The following is a 22,624-nucleotide window of genomic DNA, read 5'->3' on the forward strand; positions in this document are numbered from 1 at the left end:
GGGCCAAGAGGTGGGCAGGGAATCTCCTGGTCAAGACCAAGAGCAAGCTCAGGGTGGGAGCTGGGACCAGGGCCAGGATAGGATTCAGCAGCACAGGGCCACTTGGGGGTCTGCGGGAAGGTGTGGAACATGCTTGGGGTGGAGGCAGAGGCCGGGGACGGAGGGACCTGCGCCAGCGCCCTCCTAGGGTTAGGCCCCGGGGGTGACCTGGACACGCACTGACAGGAGGCTGCCAGCACTTACTGGGCCTGGCCGAAGAGGCACCCCAGGACCCAGTGCAATGCGGCTTCCCGCCCCAGAAGCCAGGAGGGGCCATAAGACAAAGTCACCTGGACACAGTTGACACCCATTCTAAAGGGAAGCGGAAGGACGGAGTGACCCTGACCACAGCCAGCATGCTCCTTGGTGGACACGAAAAGTCCATGCAATGTGAGAGGGGCTACGTCACAAGTCAAAGACAGGGGCTATGCCTCCATGTTGTGGGAGGGGCCATGTCCCCGCTCTGTGGGAGGGGCGGTCACACCGTGTGGGAGGGCTTACGCCTCATGCTGTGGGCGGGGCTGTGTCATGCAGAGCTGGAGAGGTCACATTCCGTGCTGTGGGAGGGGCCGCATCCAAACAGTGTGGGAGGAGTCACGTCCCATAGTATGAGAGGGGCTGCATCACGCCTTGTGGGCGGGGCCACGCCCACGCAGCGTGGAAGGGCTTTGTCAGGCAGTGTGGGAGGCTTTGTCACACAGTATGGAAGGCGCTGCGTCACACACTGTGGGCAGGCCGGTCATGTTCACGGCATGTGGGAGGGGCTACGTCGACATCGTGTGGGACAGGTTTCTTTCTGGGCTGACAGAAAGTTCTGGAACTAGATAGAGGTGCTGCTTGCACAAAGTTGTGAATGTGCTAAATGCCACTGAGTTCTATGCCTTATACTAAATAACTGCATCATATATAGATTTTCCTTCCGTTTTAAAAACCTTTGGGAGCAAAAGAGGAGGAGGCCCCTAGAACCTTAAAAGACAGGCTGAAATGAATAAGACACCATCTAGCAAACTGAGACCCGGTCACAGACTCTCCCAAGAGTGTGGATCCCAGAATACTGGGCAGCTCATGGAATTTGCCAACTGGGTTTCCTGGGGGTTTTTCAGTTCAGTTCAATCGCTCAATCGTGTCCGACTATTTGCGACCCCATGGACTGCAGCACGCCAGGCCTCCCTGTCCATCATCAACTCCCGGAGTCCACCCAAACCCATGTCTGTTGAGTCAGTGATGCCATCCAACCATCTCATCCTCTATCGTCCCCTTCTCCTCCCGCCTTCAATCTTTCCCAGGATCAGGGTCTTTTCAAATGAGTCAGCTCTTAGCATCAGTTGGCCAAAGTATTGGAGTTTCAGCTTCAACATCAGTCCTTCCAGTGAACACCCAGGACTGATCTCCTTTAGGATGGAGTGGTTGGATCTCCTTGCAGTCCAAGGGACTCTCAAGAGTCTTCTCCAAAACCACAGTTCAGAAGCATCAATTCTTCGGCCCTCAGCTTTCTGTATAGTCCAACTCTCACATCCATACATGACCACTGGAAAAACCATAGCCTTGACTAGACGGACCTTTGTTGACAAAGTAATGTCTCTGCTTTTCAATATGCTGTCTAGGTTGGACAGCATAACTTTCCTTCCTAACTTTCCTTCCAAGGAGTAAGCGTCTTTTAATTTAATGACTGCAGTCACCATCTGCAGTGATTTTGGAGCCCAGAAAAATAAAGTCTGACACTGTTTCCATGGTTTCCCCATCTATTTTCCATGAAGTGGGTTTTTATCCTGTGACAAATATTAAAATAAAGGGCCTGAAACCTTGAAGTGAAGGCTCAAACACCAGGCCTCTGGCCCTGGAGGCTCTGTCCCACCTCAGCTGTTCATTAGTGTCATTGCGGCCACCACCTGCCCTCACTTTTGCAGGTTCAAAAGTTGATTGTAACTATGTGGAGGGATGCCCTGAGCAAACTACAGGCATCTAATAAGTGAGCCAGGATGCTAGCTGCATCACCCCTGCTGTGAGGATGCCCACTGCCCCTGCCCCGCACCCATTCTTCTCTTGCCCCTCACCAGACAAATTACAGTCACCTAGGCCCTGACTCGGAGAAGGCAATGGCACCCCACTCCAGTACTCTTGCCTGGAAAATCCCATGGACGGAGGAGCCTGGTGGGCTGCAGTCCATGGGGTCGCTAAGAGTCGGACATGACTGAGCGACTTCGCTTTCACTTTTCACTTTCATGCATTGGAGAAGGAAATGGCAACCCACTCCAGTGTTCTTGCCTGGAGAATCCCAGGGATGGGGGAGCCTGGTGGGCTGCCATCTATGGGGTCGAACAGAGTCGGACACGACTGAAGCGACTTAGCAGCAGCAGCAGCAGGCCCTGACTACCCAGACAGGTGCTCCAGTGAAGCAGATGTGCCCTGCATCCGGCTCTGGGTGCTGGGCGACCACCAAGGTGACCTGAAGACCTGGGGCATTTGGGGCCCCAGCTGCTGCTCTGTGGTCCCACCTAAGGCTCTGCTCTTGGCTGCTGGTGCTTTGCCCCTCGGTGTGCACCTGACCCTAGGTGGGATCCCCCGTCTGTGCACGAGACGGTCTGCGGGTCTCCCCCCACCCCACCCTGGTGTGCCCACGTGACGTCAGGCAGCTCCCAGCACCTCTGCATGCGGGCACTCTCCAGAATCCTACTGACCGCCTCTGTTCCTCATGCCTCCCCGCCCCTTGCAGGCTCTGTGGGGACCCCGCTGCCCGGTGTTGAGGTGCGCATTGTGTCGGAAAACCCACAGAAGGACGGCTCCCCCTACCTTATCCATGCAGAGGGAAATGAGGAGAACACCAAGGTGAGTCTGTTCGCACTGGTGGCACGTGGGCATTGCACGGCCATTACCACCCAGCAGGCCGGTGGCAGAGGTGAAGTCCCTACCACGCGGGGCAGCCCCTGGACCACAGCAGCGCTAGTGGGTCTTGACTCCGGGCACTGCTGGTGTTTAGGGCACTGCCCGCCATGCAGACAGTGCAGAGCAGAGTGAGGCCAGGCTTCTCCCCAGCTCCTTCCTCTGAGCCGTGTTGAGGGGGGTCAGGAGGGCCTCAGCTAGGACTGCCCGAGCTGACGGTGAGACCGGCCCCCCAGCCTAACAGTCACCCCTTTGGAAAAATTCACTGGAAATGGAGATTCCTGCTTGGGAAGCCACTGTCTGCTGTCTGTGTTGTTCTAAGATCCGGAGCTGAAGGGAAGCGAGGCCTGTGGTCTCGTTTCAGTGAGCACTGTCACAGCCACAGGCCTGCTGGTCACAAGTGATCAGGGTCACAGAAGAGGTCGGGATTGGTGGGAAGTGGAATTTTTAAGAGATGGTTTTATCTACAGCAGCTCTTTATACTGTGGACTTCTGTTAAAGCTGAAAGTAGCAGTGGTTCCTCATTTCAGCGTTTTTTTTCCTTCCTGCCCATACTCTAGCATCACCCCCGCGCCCCCCACCCCACCCCTCACCTGTGCCCGGAGGGGTCCTGGCATCCCTGCCCTTGTGGACCTCGATCTCATCATGGGAGATGGCAGCATCCAGGAGACGGTTGTTGAATGTCTGAGATTGAGCCCATGGGGGGAACTTCGGTCATTTTTATTGCAATTTTATGAAAAATGACATCAATGCTGTGGTCTGGGCATGGGTTGGAAAAGAATTTTCAGACAAAAGGCAGAATGAGAGGACAATGGAGTTTATTAAGATGGGAGAGAGTGAGCTGACACCTTTCGTGGGCTAGTAGCCAGTTTTTACAGCCTCAAGACAAAGCTCCTGCTGGAAGAGTGGTATTAGGTGATTGGTTAGGGTGCTATAAGGTGGGTATTTTTAGCTAATGTGAGGTCAGGGAGCTGCTGGTTTAGATCCTGGGAGCTCATGGCAATGGTTGCTATGGGACTTGGTTGTTCTGGAGATGACCTTGGCATAGGGCTCCACAGTCAAGAAGTATGTGTTCCTTTAACTCAAGAACCTCTCACCTGGGTTGCTTTTGCAGGGCACGTGCCCTCTTGGCCTCTCCTTCCAGGCGTAATGGGCCTCTAGACCAGCCCTGCTCACGTCCACAGTGTGTGGGCAGCTTTCAGGGCGGCCTAGAGGTCCCCAGCCCTGGTCATCACTCGCTGACCAAGCTCTGCCTAGGCTCTAGCATCAGCCCAGCTGGTCCAGGGCCGACAGCCACACTCACATCCCAGGATACTTTTTTGGTTCTTGGCCTGTTCCCTGAGGTCCCCTCTGCCTCCTCATGGACTCCTGCCCACACCTGAGTCACCTGCCCCAGCGTCCAGCCCTCCCTGCAGTATCGGGGCAGCTTCCCCCCATACCCTTCTCCCCGCACCCCCCCACCAGACACTCAGCCCGCCCCCATTTTTGGTGTTTTTCCAGGGACCCTGCACTGGAGGAGGTCTCCCCAGCAGAGGAACAGTGTGGGTAGCTGGGGCGCATAGGCACCAGCAGCACAGACAGCATGGGGGCCCTTGCACCACCCTCCTCCAGGTGCCTGAGCACCTTTCTGCGAGATGTCTCGGGACCTGCTGGAGGGAACACGGGGTGGGGAGCAGGTCCCTTCTCAGTCACAGCCAAGCCTAATGACTTTGTGCCTGTGGGGCGAGCAGCCTGCCCCCTCCGCCAGCTCCTGCTCCAGCCTGTAGGGCCTTCCTCACTGAAACATGCTCAGAATAGGAGGTTCTGAAGCAGCAGCCCGGGCCCTGAGCACCTTGACAGTCAGAGAAGGAAGCAAGTGGTCCACAGGGGTGGGGCTCCAGGTCCTTGGGGACAGCAGAGGTGAGGAAGCTTGGGACTTGGAGCTCTAGGCGGCGTGCTCTGGAGTGTTTCCAGTTCAGTCGAAGGGCCCGTGGGAATGGAGCTGTCTGGATGGGTCACCAACAGGTCTTTTGCCCCCTCTGCCACATGCCCCCCCCCCCATGCTTGTGCTCACGAGAGGGGTGGCAGTGCCCCACTCCAAGGCTGGGTGGGACTCGGGATACTTCTCACCACCCTGCCCCTGTACAGACCCTGTAGAGAGAATAAAGCGAGTCTCCACGCAGGGGCAAAACCTGCATGGAACCTCTGCCCGGCTCCCCGCGCTTAGTGAGACAAAGCGGCAGGGTGAGGCCCAGAGGCATGGCAGCCGGGCTCAGGCCGTGCTGGGGGGAGCTGGATGCAGGTACTGTGCACTGCTGACAGCAGTAGAGGAGGACGCAGGCTCCCTGGTGCGCACCTGGTCTTAACACGTTGCTGAAAAGTACTGGTTATGTCCCTGACCCAGGACTTGCAGCAAAACCCTCCAGCTCTCATCTGATGGATGCCCGCACTCCACACAGTCCAGACAGGAGGGACTGTAATGTTCAGAAGTCAGGGGACCTACCGGTGATGTGGTTCAGGGGTTTTAACATCTAATTGGAAATCACTTCAAACTTACCGGAAAGTTGCAAAAATACCTGAGTCAGGAAAGCCCGCTGGCCTGTGCCCAGTGCACCTGTCCTTCTCCACGCACGCGGGCTCACCCTCCTGACGGTGGCCTCAGGTGGGCGTCCACTCCTGCCGGTCCTTGGCTCACCACCTGCACACCCCGCCGCCCCACCTCCATGCAGTGACACCATGTGGTGACTTCCCCCCATGCAGGCTCATCAGGGGTCTTATATTTTCCATATGGAGATCCAGTTTTTCATATGCTATTTGCTGAGAAGACTACTCTTTCTTGTTTGTGAAGTATATACCTATTTGAATATATGTGTTGTTTAGTTGCTCAGTCCTGACTCTTTTGCACCCCAAGGGTAGCCTGCCAGGCTCCTCTGTCCATCTCCTCTGGGATTTCCCAGGCAAGAATACTAGAGTGGGCTGCCATTTCCTTCTCTAGCCGATCTTCCACACCCAGGGACCGAACCCACGACTCCAGCGTTCCAGACGAATTCTTTACTGCTGAGACCCCAGATATATTTTCTTCCATTGATGTGTGTATCTGTTCTGCAGTGTCACGGTCTTGACCACTGTGACTTTATAGTAAATCTCAAAATTGTAGTGTTAATCTAGCAACTTTATTCTTATTCAAAGTTCTTTTGGCTGTTCTAGTTCTTTTGCTTGCCCATACCATTTTAGAAATAGTTTGCCTATATCTACAAAAAATCCTTTTGGGAGCTTGGTGAAAATTGCATTCAACTATATATCAGTTTGGGGAGAGCTGACATCTCTACCCTGAGGATTCTTTCAATCTGTAAACCTGGTACACCTCCCCATTTAGTTCTGCTTTGGCAGGGGTTGTGTGAATGAGATCTTCAGCATGCTGCTGCTGTAGATGTTCTGTTAGATTCATACCTGAATATTTCCTCCTTTTTCCATCTCTTACTCCTTTTTTTCTTTTTCAATGATTGTAAGTAAGTGCAGAATTTTTTTGGTTTTTGTTTCTAATTATTTATCACTAGTATATAGAAATACGATTGATTCAAGCTATTCACTTTGTATCTTGGTAAATTCATTTTTTAACTTTCAGTTCAGTCGCTCAGTTGTGTCTGACTCTTTGCGACCCCATGGACTGCAGCATGCCAGGCCTTCCTGTCCATCACCAACTCCTGGAGTTTACTCAAACTCATGTCCATTGAGTTGGTAATGCCATCCAACCATTTCATCCTCTGTCCTCCTCTTCTCCTCCCACCTTCAATCTTTCCCAGCATTATGGTCTTTTCCAATGAGTCAGTTCTTAGCATCAGGTGGCCAAAGTATTGGAGTTTCAGCTTCAGCATCAGTCCTTCCAATGAATATTCAGGACTGATTTCCCTTAAGATGGACTGGTTGGATCTCCTTGCAGTCCAAGGGAGTCTCAAGAGTCTTCTCTAATGCCACAGTTCAAAAGTATCAATTCTTCAGTGCTCAGTTTTCTTTATGGTCTAACTCTCACATCCACACATGACTACTGGAAAAACCATAGCTTTGACTAGATGGACCTTTGTTGGCAAAGTAATATCTCTACTTTTTAATACGCTGTCTTGGTTGGTCATAGCTTTTCTTCCAAGGAGCAAGCGTCTTTTAATTTCATGGCTACAGTCACCATCTGCAGTGATTTGGGAGTTCCAAAAAATAAAGTCTGTCACTGTTTCCATTGTTTCCCCATCTATTTGCCATGAAGTGATGGAACCAGATGCCATGATCTTAGTTTTCTGAATGCTGAGTTTTAAGCCAACTTTTTCACTCTCCTCTTTCACTTTTATCAAGAGACTCTTTGGTTCTTCTTCTCTTTCTGCCATAAGGGTGGTGTCATCTGCATATCTGAGGTTATTGACATTTCTCCCAGCAGTCTTAATTCCAGCTTGTGCTTCATCCAATCCGGTATTTCTCATGATGTACTCTGCATATAAGTTAAATAAGCAGCGTGACAATATACAGCCTTAATGTACTCCTTTCCCGATTAGGAACCAGTCTGTTTTTCCATATCCAGTTCCAACTCTTGCCTCTTGACCCACATACAGCTTTCTCAGGATACAGGTCAGGTGGTCTGGTATTCCCATCTCTTTAAGAATTTTCCACAGTTTGTTGTGATCCACACAGGCAAAGGCTTTGGCATAGTCAGTAAAGCAGAAGTGGATATTTTTCCGGAAATCTCTTACTTTTTTGATGACCCAATAGATGTTGGCAACTTAATCTCTGGTTCCTCTGCCTTTTCTAAATCCAGCTTGAACATCTGGAAGTTCATGGTTCATGTATTGTTGAAGCCTGGCTTGGAGAATTTTGAGGACTACTTTGCTAGTGTGTGAGATGAGTGCAATTGTGTAGTAGTTGAAGCATTCTTTGGCATTGCCTTTCTTTGGGATTGGAATGAAAACTGACCATTTCCAGTCCTATGGCCACTGCTGAGTTCTCCAAATTTGTTGGCATGTTGAGTGCAGCACTTTAAAAGCATCATCTTTCAGGATTTGAAATAGCTCAACTGGAATTCCATCACCACCACTAGCTTTATTCATAGTGATGCTTCCTAAGGCCCACTTGACTTCACATTCCAGGATGTCTGGCTCTAGGTGAGTGATAACACCATTGTGATTATCTGGGTCACGAAGATCTTTTTTGTATAGTTCTACGTATTCTTGCCACCTCTTCTTAATATCTTCTGCTTCTGTTAGGTCCGTACCATTTCTGTACTTTATTAAGCCCATCTTTGCATGAAATATTCCCTTGGTATCTCTAATTTTCTTGAAGAGATCTCTAGTCTTTCCTACTCTATTGTTTTCCTCTATTTCTTTGCATTGATCACTGAGGAAGGCTTTCTTATCTCTCCTTGCTATTCTTTGGAACTCTGCATTCAATTGGGTATATCTTTTCTTTTCTCCTTTGCCTTTTGCTTCTCTTATTTTCACAGCTATTTGTAAGGCCGCCTCAGACAACCATTTTGCCTTTTTTGCATTTCTTTTTCTTGGGGATAGTCTTGATCACTGCCTCCTGTACACTGTCATAAACCTCCATCCATAGTTCTTCAGGCACTCTGTCAGTCAGATCTAATCCCTTGAATCTATTTCTCACTTCCATTATATAATTGTAAGGGATTTGATTTAGGTCATACCTGAATGGTCTAGTGATTTTCCCTACTCTCTTCAATTTAAGTCTGAATTTGGCAATAAGGAGTTCATGATCTGAGCCACAGTCAGCTCCTGGTCTTGTTTTTGCTAACCGTATAAAGCTTCTCCATCTTTGGCTGCAAAGAATATAATCAGTCTGATTTTGGTGTTGCCCATCTGGTGATGTCCATGTGAAGTCTTCTCTGGTGTTGTTGGAAGAGGGTATTTGCTATGACCACTGCGTTGCGTTCTCTTGGCAAAACTCTATTAGCCTTTGCCCTGCTTCATTCTGTACTCCAAGGCCAAAAATGCTTGTTACTCCAGGTATTTCTTGACTTCCTACTTTTTAGCTTTAGGACTTTTTAAAAATTATTTTTCCTTGAGGTTTTCTACATACGCAGTCACAAATAGAACAAATTTATTTCTTCTTTTACAATTTGTATCCCTCATTTCTTTTTCTTTACTTATTGTGCTGACTAGGATTTCCCGTATGATGTCAAATAGGAGTAGTGAGAGTGAATGTCCTTATCCTATTTCCGATCTTATGGGGAAGGTATTAGGTCTTTCACTGGAAGCATGACAGTAGCTAGACTTTCTGTAGATCCCATTCCATTTTTTATATGCTGAGAGTTTTTTCTCATGAATGGATATTTTCAAATGTCTTTTCTGCATTAATTTCTTCTTCCTTATTTGGCTGCTAATATGATGGATTATGGCCTTCCCTAGTGTCTCAGATAGTAAAGAATCTGCCTGCAATGCAGAACACCCGAGTTCAGTCCCTGCGTTGGGAAGATCCCCTCCAGAAGGGAATGACAGCCCACGCCAGTATTCTTGCCTGGAGAATCCCCTGGACAGAGGAGCCTGGCGGGCTGCAGTCCACGGGGTCGGACACAACTGAGCAACTAACTCACGTGGTGATTGCACTGAATGATCTTTCTTTTTTTAACATTTACTTATTTATTTGGCTGTATCAGGTTTTAGTTGTGGCACTTGGAATCTTGGTTGCCTCATGCAACAGTCTCTCACTGTGCTGCACGGGCTCTCTGGCTGCGACCCCATGAACCGTAGCCCGCATGTGGCACCTTAGTTCCCCAACCAGGGATCAAACCCTTGTCCCTTGCATTGCACAGTGGATTCTTAGCCAGCGAAGTCCTTGCGTGATTTTTCTAATATTGAACCAGCCTTGCATTTCCAGGACACGCCCACTTGGTTATGGTATATCATTCTTTCTATATAGTATTGGATTTGCTTTACTGACATTTGTTGAGGATTTTTGCATCTGTATTTGTGACGGATTTTAGTCTGTAGTTTTCTTGTACTTTTTTTGTCTTGCATATGAAGGTAATGCTGGCATCATAAAATTAGTTGGGAGGTGTTCCCTCTTTTATTTTCTAGAGAAGATTGCATATAATTGGTGTTATGTATTTCATAGAATTTCTACCTAACCATCAGGCCTAGTGGTTTCTTTTTTTTATTTTTGGAAGGTTTTAACTATGAATTTAGTTTCTCTAATAGTTATAGACGATTCAGATCATCTCTTACATTTGGGGTGAGTTTTGGTAGATTGTGGTTTTTGAGAAATTGAATATTTTATGCCTGGCGTTTTTCACAGTATTCCTTTATTGACCTTTTAAAGTCTGCTTAGTATAAAGTGATATCCTTCACACAACACATATTGATAATTTGTCTATTTATTTTTTTCTTTGTTATTCTTGCTAGAATTTTATCCATTTAAAAAAATTTTTTTTAAAAATTCACTTCAGAATTCCTTGATTTTTCTCTATTTCTTTTCTCTTTTCAATTTTAATTGGTTTCAGTTTTTATCTATATTGTTTCTTCTGCTTGCTTTTGGCTTACTTTTCTCTTTTTCTTTTTTCTTAAGGTAAAACATTAGGTTATTGATTTGAGACTCCCTTTTTTCTAATATATGCATTTAATGATATGAACTTCTCTCTAAGCATTGCTTTAGCTTTGGTGGTTTAGTTGCTAAGTCGTGTCTGACTCTTGGAACCCCATGAACTGTAGCTCACCAGGCTCCTCTGTCCATGGAATTTTCCAGGCAAGAATGCTGGAATGGGTTGCCATTTTCTTCTCCAAGAGATCTTCCCAACCCAGGGATCAAACCCATGACTCCTGCATTGCAGGTGAATACCACTGAGCCACCAAGGAAACCTTACCTCTGAAATTTTGATATATTGTATTTTAATTTTCATTATATTCAAAATATTTTCTAATTTCCCTTAAAACTTTTTCTTTGACTGATGGATAAGTTAGAAGTATGTTGTTTATTTTCCAAGTTTTAAAATTTTTTCTTTTATTGATTTCTAATTTAATTCCACTGCAGTCAGAAATGAAAGAAATGGCACCCCACTCCAGTACTCTTGCCTGGAAAATCCCATGGACAGAGGAGCCTGGTAGGCTACAGTCCCTGGGGTCTTGAAGAGTCGGACTCAACTGAGTAACTTCACTTTCATTTTTCACTTTCATGCATTGGAGAAGGAAGTGGCAATGCATTCCAGTGTTCTTGCCTGGAGAATCCCGGGGACAGAGGGGCCTGGTGGGCTGCTGTCTATGGGGTCGCACAGAGTCAGACACAACTGAAGCGTCTTAGCAGCAGTCAGAAAACATACTCAGTATTATTTCCGTTTTTATAAATTTGTCGAGATGTGTTTTATGACTCAGAATGTGGTCTTTCTTGGTGACTGTTCTGGTGCACTTGAACAGTGTGTATTCTGCTGATTTTGGTTGGGGTGTAAATGTCCCTTAGGTGAAAATGGTTGATGATGGTGTTCAGGTCTCTCTCATATCTGTGCTGGTTTTCTGACTATGAGTTCTAGTACCACGTGAGGAGTGTTGAATTCGCCAGCCATAATTGTTTGTCTGTTCCTCCTGTCAGTCGTGCACAGCTTGTGGGATTTTTGTTCCCTGACCATGGATTGAACACAGGCCCGCAGGAGTGAGAGTGCAGAACCCCAGCCCCCAGGGAATTCCCTCCTATCAGTATTTTGTTTTGTGCATTTTGAAAGTCTGATGCTTGGTGAATGCACATTTATAATTGCTCTGCCTTCTTGGTGAATTGACTTTTATCATCATGTAAAGCCTTCTTCAATAAACAATGCAGAGAAATAGAGGAAAACAATAGAATGGGAAAGACTAGAGGCTCTTCAAGAAAACTGGAGATACCAAGGGAACATTTCATGCAAGGATGGGAACAATAAAGGATAGAAATGGTATGGACCTAAAGAAGCAGAAGAGATTAAGAAGAGGTGGCAGGAATACACAGAAGAACTATACAAAAAAAGGTCTTAATGACCTGGATAACCACGATGGTGTGGTCACTTACCTAGAGCCAGACATCCTGGAATGTGAAATCAGTAGACCTCAGGAAGCATTTTTACAAACAAAGCTAGTGGAGGTGATGGAATTCCACCTGAACTATTGAAAATCCTAAAAGATGATGCTGTTAAAAGTGCTGTGCTCAATATGTCAGCAAATTTGGAAAAATCAGCAGTGGCCACAGGACTGGAAAATGTCAGTTTTCATTCTAATCCAAAGAAGAAGCAGTGCCAAAGAATGTTTAAACTGCTGTCCAATTGCACTCATTTCACATGCTAGTAAGGTAATGCTCAGAATCCTTCCAGTTAGGCTTAAGCAGTACATGAACTGAGAATTTCCAGGTGTACAAGCTGAGTTTAGAAAAGGCAGAAGAACCAGAGATCAAATTGTCAACATTTGTTGGGTCATAGAGAAGGCAAGAGAATTGTACAAAAACATCTACTTCTGCTTACTGACTACACAAAAGCTTTTGACTGTGTGGATCACAGCAAACTGTGAAAAAATTTTAAAGAGATAGGAGTACCAGACCACCTTACCTGTCTCCTGAGAAACCTATATGCGGGTCAAGAAGCAACAGTTAGAACCAGACCTGGAACAACTGACTGGTTCAAAATTGGGAAAGGAATACGACAAGGCTGTATGCTGTCACCCTGCTTATTGAACTTATATGCAGAGTACATCATATTAAATGCCGGATGGATGAATCACAAGCTGGAATCAAGATTTCTGGGAGAAATGTCAACAATCTCATATATGCATATGATACAACTCTAACGGCAGAAAGTGAAGAGGAACTAAAGAGCCTCTTGATGAGGGTGAAAGAGGGAAGTGAAAAGTCTGGCTTAAAACTCAACATTCAAAAACTGAGGTTGTGGCATCTGATCCCATCACTTCATGGCAAATATAAGGGGGAAAAGTGGAAGCAGGGACAGATTTTCTTTCCTTGGGCTCCAGAATCACTGCAGATGGTGATTGCAGCCATGAAATTCAAAGACGCTTGCTCCTTGGAAGGAAAGCTGTGACAAACCTAGACAGGGTATTAAAAAGCAGAGACATCACTTTGCTGACAAAGGTCCATTTAGTCAAAGCTATGGTTTTTCCAGCAGTCATGTATAGATGTGAGAGGTGGGCCATAAAGAAGGCTGAGCACTGAAGAATTGATGCTTTCAAATTGTGGTGCTGGAGAAGACTCTTGAGAGTCCCTTGGACTGTAGGAAGATCAAACCAGTCAATCCTAAGGGAAATCAATCCTGACGATTCACTGGAAGGACTAACGCTAAAGCTAAAGCTCTAATGCATTGGCCACATGATGCGAAGAGTCTAATTATTGGAAAAGACCCTGATGCTGGGAAAGATTGAAGGCAAAAGGAGAAGGGAGCAGCAGAAGATGAGATGGTTAGATATTACCACTGACTTAATGGACATGAATTTGAGCAAACTCCAGGAGATAGTGGAGGACAGAGGAGCCTGGCATTCTGCAGTCCATGGGGTTGCAAGAGTTGGACATGACTTAGTGACTGAACAACCATGAAGCTGCTGATAACATTCTGCTGTTAAATTTATTTTGTTTGTATTAATATAGACTCTTCCTGATCTATGGCTTGGTTTCTTCTGATTGATGTTTGCATGGCATATATTGTTCTATCCCTTTGCTCCTAACCTGCCATGTAACTGTATTTGAAGTGAGTTTCTTATAGATAGCACGTGTGTGTGTTAGTCGCTCAGTCATGTCCGACTCTTTGCGACCCCATAGACTGTAACCTTCCAGGCTCCTTTGTCCATAGAATTCTCCAGGCAAGAATACTGGAGAGGGTTGCCATGCCCTCCTCCAAGGGATCTTCCCAACCCAGGGATTAAACCAGATTCTCCCGCATTGCAGGCAGATTCTTTACCTTCTGAGCCACCAAGGAAGCCCTGTAGATAGCACATAGTTGGATCATGTATGTTTTTTAATCTAATTTGAAGTTTGTCTTCTAATTGTTATATTTAGAGCACCATGTACATTTAATGTGACTGTTGATATGTTTGAATTTAACCCTCTCATTTGTTATTTGCTTACTGTTCTGGCCCTCAGTTTCTCATTGCTTGGCTTTCCTCCAACTGCCCTGTTTGGGGTCATTTTTTTTAGTATTCCATTTTAATTTGTCTGCTGAGTTTTTGAACATACATCTTGCAGTTTTTAGTAATTGGTCTAAGGACTACAAAATACATGGTTCACGGTTTGAGATCTACTTAGACTCAACATTGTGACACTTCCAGCAGGACACAGGACTCCTACTACTGCAAAGAAAAGGTAATCATCGCTCGTGTAAGTGCTGAGGCTGACAAGGACCCACATGATGGGCGTAGGGACCCCTCGTGGGATATGCAGAAGGCAGAGAGACTGGGCTCAGCCCTGAAAAGAGCATCAGCAAGAGGGGGTGACAGCCAAGGAGCAGTGGGGATCACTGGATGGAAGTTTACTAAGAGGAAACCTCATGGGTCAGGGGGATCCTGGCTAAACAGGATCCTAACAGGATTTGTACTGAAGGCCAGCCAGGTGGGTGGTCAGCCATCACCAGCGAGGTGGCAGGGGACAAGGAACCGGACAGATAGGAGGGTGAGCAGATATCCGAGTGGAGGGGCCTCTCACTAAACTGACTTAGCTAAGTTCTTGCTAAAACTGGCTTTCATAGGAAGTACACTTTAGCTCAGTTTGTAAAGAATCTGCCTGCAATGCAGGAGACCGCAGTTTGATTCCTGGGTCGGGAAGATCTGCTGGAAAAGGGTTAGGCTACCCACTCCAGTATTCTTGGGCTTCCCTTGTGGTTCAGCTAGTAAAGAATCCACCTGCAATGCAGGAGACCTGGGTTTGATCCCTGGATTGGGAAGATCCCCTGGAGAAGGGAAAGGCTACCCACTCCAGTATTCTGCCCTGGAGAATTCCATGGACTGTATAGTCCATGGAGTCGCAGAGAGTCGGACACGACTGAGCGACTTTCACTTTCACCCTGATGGGCCTAGGAGAGGTTTAGGAGGCTGACCGCAGTTGAATGGAGCAGAGGGTCTTTGTCATGCCACATGGGTCACTGTGCCTTCTCCCTTTTAGGTTGTCGTTGTCATACATAATGGCTCCATGTATGGCAAGCTTCCTTAGACAGTGGTACAATTTTTGCATTCAGTGGTCAAAAATTCACAAGGAAAAGAAGAGTCAGTTTTATTCAACCAAATATTTACCAATTCTGTTGCTTTTCCTTTACTTCTGATCTCCCAGGTTCAATCTGACTCAGAAATTTTGTAGTAACTTTTCTAGGTCAGATCTGCTGATAAAAGATTCTTTTCTTTCTTCATCTAAGACTGTCTTTTCTTTATCTTCATTCTTGAAAGTTATCTTCACTGGATTTGGAATTCTGGGTTGTCAATTATTTCAATGCCTAAAACATGTTATTCTGTTTTTTTTTGTTTTTTTTTTTTCTGGTCTCCACTGTTTCTGTAGAGAAGTCAGTAGTTGTTTGAATGCCTCAAAGTTATGCCCTGATGTCAAGAGTTTTGTCTTTCTTTTTAGTTTTCAGTGATTGGATTATATGTCTTGGCTTGTATTTCTTTGGGCTTATTTGGGGCTCATGGAGCTTCTTGAGTCTTGAATCTTGAGCTTCTTGAATACATTTATGTATTTCACCAAACTTGAGGGATTTTAAGCAAAATTTTATCAAATATCTTTGTGTCCGTAGCTTTTCCTCTTCTGGGAATCCGATATCATGACTGTTAGCCCTTGTGATACTGGTCTTGGCTTCTCATTACTGGTTTATTTTTTCCGGTAGTTTTTCTCCTGTTCAGGTTGAGTAATATCTATTGCTGTTTCTTCAGGTTCTACGATTCTCTCCTTTGTGCTCTCCGTTTTGCTACTGAGCCCATTCAGCGTGTTAGTCACTTCAGTTCAGTCGCTCAGTCATGTCCGACTATTTGCCACCCCAAGGATCACAGCACGCCAGGCCTCCCTGTCCATCACCAACTCCTGGAGTTCACTCAAACTCATGTCCATCGAGTCGGTGATGCCATCCAGCCATCTCATCCTCTGTCATCCCCTTCTCCTTCTGCCCCCAATCCCTCCAAGCATCAGGGTCTTTTCCAATGAGTCAACTCTTCGCATGAGGTGGCCAAAGTATTGGAGTTTCAGCTTCAGCATCTGTCCATCCAATGGACACCCAGGACTGATCTCCTTTAGGATGGACTGGTTGGATCTCCTTGCAGTCCAAGGGACTCTAAAGAGTCTTCTCCAACACCACAGTTCAAAAGCATCAATTCTTCAGTGCTCAGCTTTCTTCACAGTCCAACTCTCACATCCATACATGACCACTGGAAAAACCATAGCCTTGACTAGACGAACCTTTGTTGGCAAAGTAATATCTCTGCTTTTCAATATACTGTCTAGGTTGGTCATAACTTTCCTTTCAAGGAGTAAGTGTCTTTTAATTTCATGGCTGCAGTCACCATCTGCAGTGATTTTGGAGCCCCAAAAAATAAAGTCTGACACTGTTTCCACTGTTTCCCCATCTATTTCCCATGAAGTGATGGGAACAGATGCCATGATCTTCGTTTTCTGAATGTTGAGCTTTAAGCCAACTTTTTCACTCTCCTCTTTCACTTTCATCAAGAGGCTTTTGAGTTCCTCTTCACTTTCTGCCATAAGGGTGGTGTCATCTGCATATCTGAGGTTGTTGATATTTCTTCTGGCAATCTTGATTCCAGCTTGTGCTTCTTCCAGTCCAGCGTTTCTCATGATGTACTCTGCATATGAGTTAAATAAGCAGGGTGACAATATACAGTCTTGACGTATTCCTTTTCCTATTTGGAACCAGTCTGTTGTTCCATGTCCAATTCTAACTGTTGCTTTCTGACCTGCATATAGGTTTCTCAAGAGGCAGGTCAGGTGGTCTGGTATTCCCATCTCTTTCAGAATTTTCCACAGTTTATTGTGATCCACATAGTCAAAGGCTTTGGCATAGTCAATAAAGCAGAAATAGATGTTTTTCTGGAACTCTCTTGCTTTTTCTATGATCCAACAGATGTTGTCAATTTGATCTCTGGTTCCTCTGCCTTTTGTAAAACCAACTTGAACATCTGGAGGTTCACAGTTCACATACTGGTGAAGCCTGGCTTGAAGAATTTTGGGCATTACTTTACTAGCGTGTGAGATGACTGCAGTTGTGCGGTAGTTCAAGCATTCTTTGGCATTGCCTTTCTTTGGGAGTGGAATGAAAACTGACCTTTTCCAGTCCTGTGGCCACTGCTGAGTTTTCCAAATTTGCTGGCATATTGAGTGCAGCACTTTCACAGCATCATCTTTCAGGATTTGAAATAGCTCAACTGGAATTCCATCACCACCACTAGCTTTGTTCATAGTGATGCTTTCTAAGGCCCACTTGACTTCGCATTCCAGGATGTCTGGCTCTAGGTGAGTGATAACACCATTGTGATTATCTTGGTTGTGAAGCTCTTTTTTGTACAGTTCTTCTGTGTATTCTTGCCACCTCTTCTTAATATCTTCTGCTTCTGTTAGGTCCATACCATTTCTGTTCTTTATCAAGCCCATCTTTGCATGAAATGTTCCCTTGGTATCTCTAATTTTCTTGAAAAGATCTCTAGTCTTTCCCATTCTGTTGTTTTCCTCTATTTCTTTGCATTGATCACTGAGGAAGGCTTTCTTATCTCTCCTTGCTATTCTTTGGAACTCTGCATTCAGATGCTTACATCTTTCCTTTTCTCCTTTGCTTTTCACTTCTTTTCTTTTCACAGCTATTTGTAAGTCCTCCTCAGGCAGCCATTTTGCTTTTTTGCATTTCTTTTCCATGGGGATGGTCTTGATCCCTGTCTCCTGTACAATGTCACGAACCTCTGTCCATAGTTCATCAGGCACTCTATCAGATCTAGTCCCTTAAATCTGTTTCTCACTTCCACTGTATAATCATAAGGGATTTGATTTAGGTCATACCTGAATGGTCTAGTGATTTTCCCCACTTTCTTCAATTTACGTCTAAATTTGGCAATAAGGAGTTCATGATCTGAGCCACAGTCAGCTCCCAGTCTTGTTTTCACTAACTATATAGAGCTTCTCCATCTTTGGCTGCAAAGAATATAATCAATCTGATTTTGGTGTTGACCGTCTGGTGATGTCCATGTGGAGAGTCTTCTCTTGTGTTGTTGGAAGAGAGTGTTTGTTATGACCAGTGCGTTCTCTTGGCAAAACTCTATTAGCCTTTGCCCTGCTTCATTCTGTACTCCAAGGCCAAATTTGCCTGTTACTCCAGGTGTTTCTTGACTTCCTACTTTTGCATTCCAGTCCCCTATAATGAAAAGGACATCTTTTTTGGGTGTTAGTTCTAAAAGGTCTTGTAGGTCTTTATAGAACCATTCAACTTCAGCTTCTTCAATGTTACTGGTTGGGGCATAGGCTTGGATTACCACAATATTGAATGGTTTGCCTTGGAAACGAACAGAGATCATTCTGTCATTTTTGAGATTGCATCCAAGTACTGCATTTCGGACTCTTTTGTTGACCATGATGGCTACTCCATTTCTTCTAAGGGATTCCTGCCCACAGTAGTAGATATAATGGTCATCTGAGTTAAATTCACCTATTGCAGTCCATTTGAGTTCACTGATTCCTAGAATGTCGACATTCACTCTTGCCATCTCCTGTTTGACCACTTCCAATTTGCCTTGATTCATGGACCTAACATTCCAGGTTCCTATGCAATATTGCTCTTTACAGCCTCAGACCTTGCTTCTATCACCAGTCACATCCACAACTGGGAATTGTTTTTGCTTTGGCTCCATCCCTTCATTCTTTCTGGAGTTATTTCTCCACTGATCTCCAGTAGCATTTTGGGCACCGACCTGGGGAGTTCCTCTTTCAGTATCCTATCATTTTGCCTTTTCATACTGTTCATGGGGTTCTCAGGGCAAGAATACGGAAGTGGTTTGCCATTCCCTTCTCCAGTGGACCACATTCTGTCAGACCTCTCCACCATGACCCTCCCGTCTTGGGTGGCCCCACACGGCATGGCTTAGTTTCATTGAGTTAAGACAAGGCTGGGGTCCTAGTGTGATTAGATTGACTAGTTTTCTGTGAGTATGGTTTCAGTGTGTCTGCACTCTGATGCCCTCTCACAACACCTACCGTCTTACTTGGGTTTCTCTTACCTTGGATGTGGGGTATCTCTTCACGGCTGCTCCAGCAAAGCACAGCAGCTGTTTCTTACCTTGGACGAGGGGTGTCTCTTCACGGCTACCCCTCCTGATCTTGGATGTAGAGTAGCTCCTCTCGGCCCTCCTGCGCCCGCGCAGCTGCCTCCCCTTAGACATGGAGTTGCTCCTCTCAGCCACCTCCCCTGACCTCAGGCATGTGGTAGCTCCTCTCGGCCGCTGTTAGTCACTTAGTCATGTCCAACTGTTTGTGACCCCATGACTGTAGCCCACAAGGCTCCTCTGTCCATGGGATTTCCCAGGCAAGAATACTGGAGTGAGTTGCCATTTCCTTCTCTAAGGGATCTTCCCAACCCAGGGACTGAACCCGGGTCTCTGACATTGCAGGCAGCTTCTTTGCCATCTGAGCCACCAGGGAGCCCATTCAGTAAGTTTTCCTTGTTTCTGTTGTTGTAGTTTTAGTTCTAAAATTTCCGTTTGGTTCTGCCCTGTGTCTTTTATTTCTCTGCTGAAATTTTGTATTCCCACGTATTTGCAGGGTTTGCCCTGACCTGTTGGAGCATGTTGATAATCTGTGCTTTAGCGTCTTTCTTAGGCACACCCAGCACCTGTGCCATCTGGTGCTGCCCCATACTGATGCCCTTTTCCCATAAGAGTTGGCACTTTCTTGGCATTTCACGTGCTGAGTTAATTTTGTATTGTGTCCTAGACACTCTGAGTATTGTGTTATGAGACTCTGGATCTTGTTCACGTCCAATGGAGAGGTCGGTATTTTTCTGTTACTGTTATCTAGTTGGTCTAAGTCTGCAGCCTGCCATCTCTGGGGTCGGTTTCCATGTCAGTTTCATTTTCACGGCCTCTGTTTACTGTGCATACCAGCCCTGCAGACGTGGCACCCCGTGGCCAGGCCGACGTTAGCAGTGCAACAGATGAAGGATGGCAGTGGGAAAAATGGTGAAATTCAAATAAAGTCTGTGGTGTAATTGAAAAAACAAACACCTCCTCTGAGCAGACTGGATGGCAGAAGCCCCGCTGGCCTGGAACACGCAGCCCAGTCCCCCTGGGTGACATCACTCCTGTGTGGGAGCCAGGCGGTGGGGAGGGTCCCCTTGCTGTCCACCCGCTGTGTCAGTCCCAGGGGCATTCAGCTTTCCAGCCAGGCCTCAGACAACTCACACGATTTTACAGCACATTTCCAAGGGTCTCTTTTCTTTAAAATAGGGGGATGTTCTCCCCCACAAAAAGTTCATCTCAGGTGGGACCTGATGAGCCAAGCAGGGTTTTCTGGGGGCACTTGGTCTCATGGGTCATAGTCACATTGCTGTCAGGCAAGCCATGAGTGTGGAGCCAGCAAGGCCCCACTGAACGTGGTTCTGCCTTTGCTCTGTCCTTTTCTGGCATCGCAGACCCCGACTCCATGTCTTAGAACACCCAGCCCCCTTCCGCCCTCACTGTGCCCACAGCGGGGAGACTCTAGGGTCCCTGCTCATGACTGCCTGGCTCTCCCAGGCACCCGGCTCCTCCCACCATAACCCTCATGGGCCCCCTTCCCACCCAGCAAAGCCGCTGATCCTGAGCTCTTCCCAGCAGCCATGGTGGATGTAGGCAGCTGCCCACTTCTTCCGTGTCTGAGGTCGGTCTAAAAGACACCCTGAAGACAGTTTCACAAGAGCGTGGCCCTCAGAAGTGGACAGACAGGCCAATCAGGCCAGGCTGTGAGATCTGGGACGGGGTGGGCACAGAGGCCTTGGGCAGCGTTTATGAGGGGGGCGTGGAAGCTGGTTGGTGCTTCCCATAAAAGCCTCTAGTCTCAGGAGAGCATATGGGTCTCGGGAGGAACCGGGGTGGTAGAGACCAGCCTGAAGGGGTGAACTCTGATGCCTACCTTTGTCTTTCACCACAGGTGACCCCAGGGTTCGAGGAGAAGGAGGGCGAACTCCTGGTCAGGGGGTCTTCTGTGTTTCGAGAATACTGGGACAAGCCGGAGGAAACGAAAGCTGCCTTCACCTCAGACGGCTGGTTCAAAACAGGTAGGCGGGTGGGTCCAGAGGGGACGAAGGGGAGCCAGTACCGCCACAGCAGGACACCCCCAGAATCCTCCCTAAAGAGGGGAAGGGGGCACTCTGCATCTCCTGTCTTTAAAGCTGCACCCCCGACACTGTACCCTAGCCCCCCGCAGCCTCTGGAAAGAAGATCCTGAGGCTGTGATCCTTGGGGGCCAGCTTCCCCCAGCCCTGCGGCCAGACTCTGGCCCTGTCCCTTGCCCGGCCGCCCTGCACATGGTGGTCCATCTGCCCCTCAAGGGTCAGGATTCCCCTCCCGAGGGACCGCTGCTCTCCACATTAGAGACCCTCCCTGCCTTCCCATCCCCACTCCCCCTGCTTTGTGACCCCTCCCCCACCCCCACAGAAGGAGTTTGCTTGCGGTTTGGTTCGGTCCCCTGAAGTCTGCTCTCTGTCACCTGCCTGCACAGTGTGTGTAGCCAGAGCCTGGGGCCCTGTGCAAGGGCAGGCAGGGGTCCCCCGACGTCCGTGCACCCAGAGACTGCTCTGAGGTGCCTCACCCCCTCGCTGTCCCCCGTGCCCCTCTCCTTGGTCCCATTGGTCCCATCGAGTATGAGGCCGATTCTGCAGATGCTGGGAGTGCTCGAGTTTGTAGCTGCATGGGATTCACTGGTGTGTGCTCACACAGGACACTCCCAGCAGTTCCTGACAGCCAGGAGAGGGGCTCCAGGCATTTGTCCTTTGCTTGTTGCCTGTCTGAGTTTCTAAAACTTGCATGCTGAGCACGCATTATGTCACAATTATCTTAATAATCTTAAAGCAATATTTTCCCAAAAGAAAGGCCTGCTCCTCTGTCATCGTGAGACGGCCTCCTAATTAGAAATGCACCTCTTGGCAGTTCCTCTGTGGGCAGCAGAGCAGAGGAGAGAGTGATGCGCAGGTGTGAGGGCACACGGGTGCGTCTGGGGGTGGGAGAGGCGGTGGGCATGCCCTTGGCCTGGTGACCCCCTGGGAACCACTCCTGGCCGAGGCACACACGTGAGTCTTCATGGGCTCAGGCAGCGTGGGTTCTCAGGGTAGAATTCACTCTCCAGTCTGCCACCATCGTGGGCGTCAGGTCACCGGGTGACAGAGCAGGGCCATGCGCATACCCCCCAGCAGTCCTGGGGTGCTGGGGGCCGTCAGGTGGGGCTCGAGGAGGGGAGGGGGCAGATGAGAGTTCCCCAGAGCAGAGCAGAGGCCTGCTCCAGGGGCCCTGGGTGGTGCCGGCAGAGAGCTCAGTGGTTGGGCCCCGGGGCCGGGGCAGCTGTTCATGCATTCCAGCTTCCCTTTGTAAATGTTGAATTTGTACAGGCTGGCCTGGTGGCAACAAGATTACTGCTGCCCTTTAAATGCAGGGTTTAAGAAATACAACTTCAGGCTCATCCTGCTTTTGTGTGTCCCTCCTGGAGCCCTCTGAGCATCCTGACTTGGAAATCTGACTTCTTTGTGGGCATCTTCCTTTATTTTTAAACTCAGCTAAAG

General features: G+C 47.5%; 1 protein-coding gene across 3 annotated transcripts in view; it reads left to right on the forward strand.

The window, feature by feature from the left end:
* Nucleotides 1-22,624, forward strand: part of ACSF3 (acyl-CoA synthetase family member 3) — a 44,520-nt gene that overhangs the window by 13,347 nt on the left and 8,549 nt on the right. For all 3 annotated transcript variants that reach the window (XM_006043130.3, XM_025268535.2, XR_006545973.1), the window contains exons 6-7: nucleotides 2,753-2,865; nucleotides 21,001-21,127. In XM_006043130.3, the coding sequence (XP_006043192.1) occupies nucleotides 2,753-2,865; nucleotides 21,001-21,127 (240 nt within the window). The remainder of the gene's footprint in view (nucleotides 1-2,752; nucleotides 2,866-21,000; nucleotides 21,128-22,624) is intronic.

This window comes from Bubalus bubalis, chromosome 18, assembly GCF_019923935.1.
Source record: "Bubalus bubalis isolate 160015118507 breed Murrah chromosome 18, NDDB_SH_1, whole genome shotgun sequence".
In the NCBI taxonomy this organism is placed as follows: Eukaryota; Metazoa; Chordata; class Mammalia; order Artiodactyla; family Bovidae; genus Bubalus; species Bubalus bubalis.